Source organism: Ananas comosus, linkage group 4 (genome assembly GCF_001540865.1).
Source record: "Ananas comosus cultivar F153 linkage group 4, ASM154086v1, whole genome shotgun sequence".
NCBI lineage: Eukaryota > Viridiplantae > Streptophyta > Magnoliopsida > Poales > Bromeliaceae > Ananas > Ananas comosus.
Genome location: NC_033624.1, coordinates 14,315,853 through 14,325,692, shown reverse-complemented (window position 1 = coordinate 14,325,692; position 9,840 = coordinate 14,315,853). Strand labels below are relative to the sequence as shown.

General features: G+C 34.8%; 1 protein-coding gene across 2 annotated transcripts; it reads left to right on the top strand.

Moving 5' to 3' along the window:
* Positions 2,677–6,439, top strand: LOC109708491 (dof zinc finger protein PBF-like). 2 transcript variants are annotated; one of them, XR_002215761.1, is made up of 3 exons: positions 2,677–2,944; positions 4,423–5,576; positions 6,425–6,439. XR_002215761.1 is itself a non-coding variant. In XM_020230261.1 (2 exons), exons 1-2 carry the CDS (start codon positions 2,897–2,899, stop codon positions 5,518–5,520), a joined length of 1,137 nt encoding a protein of 378 aa, XP_020085850.1. In that variant the 5' UTR covers positions 2,677–2,896; the 3' UTR covers positions 5,521–5,669. The 2 variants fall into 2 exon arrangements, 1 of the variants encoding a protein (XP_020085850.1); XM_020230261.1 differs by lacking the exon at positions 6,425–6,439 and having other exon boundaries at positions 2,677–2,935; positions 4,423–5,669.

Below are 9,840 nucleotides of genomic sequence, written 5' to 3'. Positions count from 1 at the left end.
ACTGTAGCACAAACACTGTGTATGGTTTGATAAAAAAAAAAAAAAAAACACACACACACAGGTTGAAAGAAAAAAAAATAAATCGACCGTTCTTGGAAGCAAGCGGCAAGGGTTGGGTGTATGGTACCCCGAAATCAAGTCGAATTCTAGTTGATTCTATATTTTTAGCTAAATTTATTTCTAAATGAAATAAACGAAGCGGATAGCGTGCTATTTATCTTTCAAAAAAAGAAAGAAAAAATATATATATTCGAGTTAATATTTGTATTTCTTCTGGGCGGTAACTTGATGTTGTGTTCCACCACTAGATTATATCTAATAATTTTTTATTAAAACATATAAAATTATTCGATAAAAATTAAAATTGTCAGAGAATAATATTTTTAATATTTATATTTAATATTTTCTTTCACATCTAAATTTATTCTTTAAAAATTTAAGAGAATAATATTTTTAATATTTCTATTCAAGAGAATATAGGGCTTTTTTATAAAATGACCCTCAAGAAATTTGAATTTGGCAGAATAATCCTACCAAAATTTTATTTGTAAAACTAACCCTCATTTTGCCACGTTGACGCCACGTCAGGGACTTCTTAAAAAGACGGTGAATCGTTCACCGTATTTGTTGTATTTGTTGTGAAGGCGGTGAATGGTGAAGGCGGTGAATCCTTATACTGATGCGCAAATCTTTCCAAGTCCAGGGTATGGTGTTCTTGATAAGACGGTGAATCGTTCACCGTCTTCATTAGGCGGGAGAAGACGGTGAATCGTTCCCCGTCTTTTCGAAGGCACAGAAACGGCGAAATTGAAAGGGTGGAAAGGGGGATTTTGCACTAAAGGCGGTGGATGGTTAACCGCCTTTTGAAAGCGGTGAATTATTTACCGTCTTCACAACAAATATTACAAAGACAGTAAACGATTCACCGTCTTTATGAGGAATCTTGACATGACGCCCACGTGGCGAATAAAAGGTTAGTTTTACAAATAAAATTTTGGCAGGATCATTTTGCCAATTTTGAGTTTTTAGAAGGTCATTTTATAAAAAAGCCCAGAATATACCTATTCAGAATTTACACTATTTGTAGACCAATTTTTCAGCTGACACGGTGCACTCGGACCATGCAAAATTTCTCTAAACGACAAGCCTACGGACACTGGAGTTATTGCCTGCACCAGGCGTATAAGTACATAGCATGAATTATACCTCTAAAATAGCTACTAAATAGGCTCTCTAATTAAAATATAACTAATCAGGTTTACCGCATTCAAAAAATTTATAAATGTGGTCGTAAATTTTTCACACCAATTTCGAAAAAATCAAACAAAATGCAATTTTCTTAATTTACCCACTGTTAGTTCATTTTCATTAATTATTGAGTAGTGGGTTTTCAATTTTTATTTATAAATTTTTTTTTAGAGCTGCTTAATGCTAATATAGTGAAAAATAGTTAAGTGTGAGTATAAAGCAAAACATACATCTAAAGCAATGTATGTTCTAAACAATCTCCCTGGCGAATCCTAATAAATAGAGTATTAGATGATTTATATTGCATTTCACTTTAAGACGCTAATTATTATTAGGCTAAATTATAAAAATCTCCTTATAAATATTCGTTCATTATTTTTAATTTATACCAAAAAATACAATTCAAAATGACAAAAATATATTAAAAATTATTTTTTTATAAAAAAATAAAGATAATTTGGTCATTTTGCTCTCGTCATTAACGCAATATTCTTCTGAAAATATTTTTAAAATTTTAAGAAAACAAAATATAGATTTTTGAAAGTTAGCAAAAGTAAAAAAAAAGGTATTTTTAGAAGTATTTTCTAAATTAAAAAATAAAATTAATTTTATACAAGTCCGTGCAAATATAGTGAATTGCAAATATATCCCTACAAAGTTCAATTTTTATATGTTGTCCCTACAAAAGTTCTAATATTTTTAAATATGTCCCTTCATTTTGTTATCATTAAAACACTGTTTATTTTATAAGTAAAATGACCTTTTTGCGGTCACAAATATGTCTCTCCGAAAGTCACATCTATTAATTAAAAAAGAGTAAAAAGGATAATTCACCTCATTAACTAACTAGGGTTAAATTTTTTACCTACGGTTAACTAATTTTTTCTAACGGATCTAACGACAGTGATATATTTGAAAATATCAGGACTTTTGCAAAGACAATATATGAAATTTAAATTTTATAGGAATATATTTGTAATTCATTATATGTATAGGGAATGGTACGAAATTAACACTAAAAAATAAAGAGTTGAGTGCATGAGTCGTAGAGCTACACCGGGTGCAGGGAAGAGTTTCTCCATGGTGGGACCCGGGGTGCGCGGCGATTAATCGGCGGTGGGGCCGAGGTGTTTTGTGGCGGAATCGCGCTCCACGCCGAGTTTGGGAATGCGGTGTGTGTGTGTGTGTGTGTGTGTGTGTGTGTGTTTTGGCGTGGGCCCCACACTCCTCATGAAATCCGTTGCTGGGGCGCTCGAATTTTCCATGCTTTCTCTCTCTGCGTGCAACCCTAAGGCATCGATCGTTTCGTACGGAACGTAATCATTACCCCCTCTCTCCCCCCTCTCTCTCTCTAGAACTTTCTCTCTCTTCTCTCTCTCTTTATTTCTTTCTCTCTCTTCTCTCTCTTTTATTTCTTTCTCTCTCTTCTCTCTCTCTTTTATTTCTTTCTCTCTCTTCTCTCTCTCTTTATGGGAGCTTCGCTTGTGTTCTCTCTCTCATTATTTAGCTGGGGCTAAGGTGAAGGGAAATAAAAGCTCTTCTCCCACTCCTCCTCTTTGCTTTAATTTGCGTGAGAGAACATAGATACATATATATAGATATATATATATATTGTTGTTGTTGTAAGAAGCTCCTTAGGTAGGCTTGCATGGGATCGATGGAGATTTCTAATGCACATCATCACCAGGTATTTATGGTATATATATCTCAACTTTGGTATACAGATGCATGTGTGTGTGTGAAATTATATGTATGTATATTGGGTTTTACTTTATTTACCTAATTTAGTGAGCTAAATTGTGTATGAGCAAAGGATGATGTTTTTGAGGTCTCTTTTTACGTACTCTTTGGTTTCGGTGGAATTGGAGAGAGAAGAAAGGTTTTAATTCTCAAGTAGGGCCTTTTCCTTTTTTCCTTTTTTTCTCCTTTTCCTTTTTTTCTTTTTTTTCCCCTGATTTTGGGTCTTAGAGCTACGAAGTGAGAATTTGCCACTATATATATATATATATATATATGTATAATATAGTTGAAAAAGTATGAAAAAGAACATTGATTTTTTAAGCATGATTTCACCCATTTTTTCAGTTTATTGTTTCCTTTCAAACAATTTAATTTGCCTATTAATTCAAACTACCTTAGCGAAAAATGTTTTTTTCTTCCTTTCTTCTCTTATTTGACTTAAAAAGTTTTCGATTTGATCTAGTCAAAATCTAAATGTAAGAAGTGTTCTTCTTAAGATCTGTGTTTATTTCTTTTAACTTTCAAATTCTCTTCATTTTATGGAAAAAGAAAGAATTTTGTCAAGGAAATATTTGTCTTTTTTCTGGACAAATTGTTTTATGAGATCTCGATTATATATGATGAGAAGTGGACCTTCTCAACTGATCCAAGGATGAACAAAATTTCATTCTCAATGTTCTTGATTATATTATCATGCATGGGTTCCTAATTAGTTTTAATTTATCACCAAACTTGCAGTTGGATCTACTATTTTTTTTTTTTAAAAAAAAGCCCTCAAAGTGTTGGTTCTTGTTTGAAAATTAAGTGTAAAGCCAGGGATTTTTGAAAATTTTTTTGTTCGACTTGAACATATGCAATTGTATTAGAAAAGGTTTTGATCTGTGACTTTTACACAATTTTTATTTTGTGGTACTTCGATCATGTGGCAGAAAATCTAAGTTCTTCGCACGTTTTACACTCTAAATTTATGAGTCTAATTATGTCCTACAAAGGATGTCTTATTTTATGTTGATCCAAACACTCAACATCGAATATTCTTCTATTCTTTTCTAAGCCAAAATGATTGCCATTTTTTTTTTTTCTTCTTCCTTTCTACTAGATTTTACCCATGTATCTGATGGCCTTATTACCTCCCTTTTCTTGTTCATTTTCCTATGAACAAATTAAAGCTGGTTGAGGTGCCTTTCCCCCTTCCATTATCTGAAAAAAGAAAAAGAAGAAGAAGAAGAAGAAGAAGAAGAAGAAGAAGGGAAACTCTCACATCCTATATGTAGCTTACTTGATTTGCTGCTTAGCATATTGGATTTACATTGATAATTAAGTGTTCTCAATTAGTTAACATGACTTAAACATGTGTACAATATTAATTTGGTCACTTAAGTTCATGCATGGCTAGTGCATGCTCAACTAATTATACCTATTAATTAATTACAGGCCATGGGTAGTAGTACTCTTCCACTAGAAGAAGTTCTTGCTAGCTGCCCCAAACCACAGCAGCAAGAGAGGAAGGTGGTGAGGCCCCAACCAGAGCAATCCCTAAAGTGCCCTAGATGTGAGTCCACCAACACCAAGTTCTGCTACTACAACAACTACAGCCTCTCCCAGCCAAGATACTTCTGCAAGGGCTGTAGAAGGTACTGGACCAAAGGAGGCTCCCTTAGAAATGTCCCTGTAGGTGGAGGGTGCAGGAAGAACAAGAGATCATCTTCCAATTCCTCATCCAACTCCTCTTCCACCTCACCATCTAACTCCTCCTCCTCCTCAAAGAGACCACAAGATCATCATCAGACCCACCTGATGATCACCACCAGCTCTGTGATCACTCCATCACTCTCAACCCTCTTCCCCCCTCACCAGCTGTCTTATGACCCCAGTGATCTTAGTCTGGCCTTTGCAAGGCTCCACAAGCAGCCTGCAGCAGCACCAGGAGAGTTGGGGCTTGCCCATCATGAACATGATCCCAGCTTCCTGCTGCTCGCAAACCCTAACCCTAACCCTAACCCTAACCCTAACCCAAGTCCTGGCTGCATGATACCCCCTTACTCTGGGCCTGGTTTTCTTGACATTTTGAGGGGTGGGTTTCTTGATACCATTACCCCTCACCCTCACCCTAATGGTTTCAACAGCCTCTTCTATGGGTGGGGTGGGAACAATGGTAATGGACTTCAAGAGGTGGAGGGAGTTGGTGGTGGTGAAAAAGAGGAGGTGGTGGTGCCCCTCAATGGAGGATTAATGGGTGGTGGTGCAGCAGCAGCAGCAGCAGCAGCAGCAGCAACAGCAACAGCAACAGCAACAACAACAACAGCTACTACTGTGACAACTAGCCAATTAGAACCTTGCAGAGCCTTGGATCATGGAGGGGAGAGCAAAAATATCTTGATGGGTGGTCTCCAATGGCAACTTGGTGGGGATGGTAACTTGGCTGTGGACTCAGCTGGAAGAGACTTTTGGAATGTTAATGGAGTTGCTTCTTCCTCCTCTTCTACTTCCTGTACTTCTTGGCATGGTATCATCAACAGCTCTTTGATGTAGAGAGTGGATATAGGTAGAATATATAGATATCTTTATATATATATATATATATATATTTATCAAGTAGTTATATATCCTTGTATGGTGGTGTTTGTGATTTTTCTTTTCAAAGAGACCTCAGTTTCTATTGCATTTCATCCTTTGTGTCAGTCCAAGTTCTTCATCTGGTTTTTTTTTTTTTTTTTGTTGCTCTCTTCTTTCTTTTTTTGTTTTAACTGTTGAGTGGTGACTTTATTACAATCATATACTAAAATGAAACATTTCATATTTGTTGCCTAACCAAAGGGGGGGATGAGTGAGATTAATTAACTGGCTCCTGCATATATGCTTTGCATGCCTTTTATTGGTAAAAGGGTGTAGTTGAGTTGTTGGTGCTTCTTTCTAGGGTTTTTTGGGTGGTGTGAGGAGAATGGTTTGAAGTGTTTCTGAGAGATTTTGAGTAGGGGATCAGAATTGGTGAGTTCCCCAATAAATTCTCTCTCTTCATGATTGCCACTCACTACCAAGAATCTTATATATCTGGCCTATCCATGTCCATGAGAGATAATAATACATCAGCAGTAGCATCAAGCATGCTAATAAAAATAAAACAAATTTATGTAAAGTGATTTATGAAGTGACCAGGAATCTTGTGTGGGGGAGAGGAGTGCTAGTCATGCATGCCCAGGAACAAAATCTTTCACTTTAGATTTGTGGGTATATTTTTTTGTCTCTGGAGTCGTGATTACTGATGAGTTAAGCAATTGTGTATGAGCGCACCAAACCTGATTACGTGAAGGTACAAGAGCCCTATAGCATGTGTTTTTAGAGCAAAAATTATTATCAGAATCTGGTGCATTACCGAGACAGAACTAATTAAATTTTCATCATATCTCAAACTTCAATCTCTATCATTTCGCTTTTAATATATATATATATATATATATATATATATATATATATAATACTACGACTAATCAACATGCATTACCTTGATGAGGATTAAAGTGTAATGTACCAGGTGCATGAAATCCTCCTTCAAAATGAAGTGGAACGTAAACATTGGCATGTGCACGCCAATGAACCCACTTGTATGTACGTAGAGCACGTGTCCACATTACCATGTTGCGTTTACATTAATTTTAGGGGCCTCCATGTGTTCGAGCATTAGGTAATGTTGCACTCTCTCATTAATAAGATTGTCATCTCACTTAACACTTGAAAAGGAGTTAACTACAGCGAGGTACGTACTCTATATAGGATGTTATTTTCACAGCTGAAACGTGTATGCTTTATAGGAAATACTCATCCAAGTAAAAGAAGTATTCGATATTTGTTTAAAAACTAAACTTTTTTTTCTTAGGTCAACTGCATGGCTTATATAGTTATATACTTAATTATTTCGAAGGTAAACAATATTTGGTCAGTATAAATATAATAAATTCGACTAGATTAATTATGTGTACGCGCAACTTAAGCATATATATATATATATATATAATCAACCAAATTACCAACCCAAGCCTAAAAATACTCTACTCCCAAAGATAGGAAAATAAAGCTAATAATACTGTCTAGGGTTCTTTCAATATATAAAATATAAATTTGGAGTTATCAAACACCTAGGGTACCTTTCACGGGCCGTGGAGTATTTAATGTGACAAAGTAGTACAAAGGGTACATTTAGTCAAAGATAGATGTGGCACTGATAGGACATCGTGAACCACAATAGGTCTACCACATTTAGTATGAGGATGTGATAAAATTTCCAACTATATTTATATGATGTGGTACTGGTACATAACACAGCATTGCTTTTTCATCTCGAGAACCTTAGCCAATTAAAGTAAGAATATTGGAAAAATGCTTCGGATTTTCCAAAGAAAAAATTATATATAGAGAGTTATGGGCCAAGTGAATGAACGAATCAAAGCATACTACATTACCTCGGTGCAATTTTGTACTTACGAATTTTTAACTGCGCACAGAGTTTTTCCGTGCACGGGGCTAGAAATAAACTGCATTGACAACCGAAACTCGCTACGACTTGCGCGGCAACATCGATCTCAACTACTCGTAATTAAGCACGATGTTTGCAGAAACATGTAGCAATGCTCGATCATCTTTGCATTTTATTTTTTATTTTTTGTAATTTTTCCTAACATGCATGTACAGAGGTACTCTTCTACTATGATGGGAAATGTTTGGTACATTGCGGTTAAAAATGATTCCGCCTACAAGTTAGTGTCCGCAACATGACCACAGCCTATATATGCCAATAATTTGTCCTTGAAAGTGTATAAATGTGCTGGACCGGGCCATGAGAAATACAAAACCAAAGTCGTGGGAAATTATTTAGCTTTGGATGTACATGTACAACTTGTTACTGGTTGTACCATTTATATACGACCAGTGCTGTTCCGTAGGCCCCGCATTTGCATTTAAAAATGGGTAAATTTCAAAATCCATGGTGGCAAAATAAACTTTTTTTTAATAATTATATGGTGGTTGAATGTAATTTTTTGCATAATAGAGTGAGAAAGTGAAAATAAGTTACATTATGAGGTAATTAGGTGTAACTTTTTGAACCATTAATTTGGTGGCGAACCCTTTAAAATTTTAAATTTCTTTAAAAATACTTTAATAAAAAAAGTTGATGGAATTAATTAGTGAATCCTAGCCATAAAAAGTTTAAGACGTAATTCTTATCTTATCTTATAACTATATTATTGGCGTACATATAGCATTGCTCTTTACATACAGATTATTTACTTGTCATCCTTTTGCTACCTTAACTCGTATTGTTTTGTTTTGTTTTTTTGTTTTGGCTTTTGTTACTTTAGACCAAGTTTATTTTATTGTGGTAAAACATATAAAATAACAAAATAATTTAAAGAGTTAATCTCGGTCATCCATTACTTATTAAATGGGAGAAAAAAGAATGATGGTTTAAGAGATCCGAAGCTGTGGAGATTGGGCACTTCACAATATACTAGTCCGTATGGTCATTTTCTTTAGAGAGAGAGAGAGAACGATAATATGCTACGACCCTGTTTATTTTTTAAAAAATAAATTTTACTAAAATATGAATAAAATAATTAAATTTTAAATTTAAAACCTCAGGTACTGGCTACAAGCCTACTTCGGACGGTCATTGAGGCATCTATATTCCGAATGTCGTGTTTAGGCCTCGACCCCACCACTTTCTTCCTTTCTTTCTTTTTATTTTTTTTTTTAGCTGCATCACTGCTACAAAGATCGTTAAAAGATTTGCCACCAATTCCAAATTTTGAGTTGTGTAAAAGAAAACAACCTATTCCCTGAAAGTGACACGCATTCTATTGTTGGCTTAAATAAATCAGCATGCTGGTTTGTGGCAAGAAGCCGGGTTAAATCGAATCACACTCGGAATGATGTGAGGCTGGATTGGGCCGAGTTATAATCGAAGTGGTATGAGGTTAGTTGAGTTGGGTCACAATCGAAACCCGTTAGCACTGTATTTATACGTTTTAAATACATTAGTTACGTATTTTTAGCAACCAGAACCGTTGAAATTAATAATTAACACCAACGATCCGACAACATAACGGGATAAGATAGCAACCCCTTAAGGGACACGAAACTCTTGAATATATATATATCAGAAACTAGGCTATTATACTATTAATAGCAACCCAATGTCCATTGGTGCTACCAAAGTTTTTCGGCATTAGTATTAATAAGATTGTGGTTAGGATGATGTGGGCCTCCATAGATGGTTGGAGTGGGTGGTTTATGAATAGTGATGATTTAAACGATAAGCAATGTGATCAAAAGAGTAAAATCTAACGGCAGATAAACTTGGTAGCACCAAGTGTTTCGTGCTATTAATAGCATAATAGCCGGACTCTATATATATATATATATATATATATAAAACTAGATTACTATTAATAACGTCAAATCATTGATGCTATTAAGTTTTCAATTTTTAGATAAAAGGATGTAAGATTAGAATGATAGTACTCCTCTAAAGTTGAGTAATTGATTGAATAATATGATCTAAAAGATAGAAATAGTCAAAGAGGTGTAACAGCGAAAAATTTGACAGCACCAGTACTTGATGTTATTAATAACATAATAGTTAGACTCTCTCTCTCTCTCTCTCTCTCTCTCTATATATATATATATATATATATACATGAGTCCAACTATGGTGTTTGTAAAAACAATTGTAAGTTTTTCACGGTTAGATTTATCCCTTTGATCATTTTCAATTATTCGATCATACTATTCAACCAACCACTCACTCAACTCTAAGGAATCATTACCATTTTAACCGCACATCCTTTGCCTTTAATT

Bases quoted from the DNA above. Each gene is read 5' to 3' on its own strand.
- LOC109708491 (XM_020230261.1), top strand. From the start codon at position 2,897: ATGGGATCGATGGAGATTTCTAATGCACATCATCACCAG. The intron at 2,936-4,422 runs GTATTTATGGTA...AATTAATTACAG, and splicing joins CTAATGCACATCATCACCAG to GCCATGGGTAGTAGTACTCT.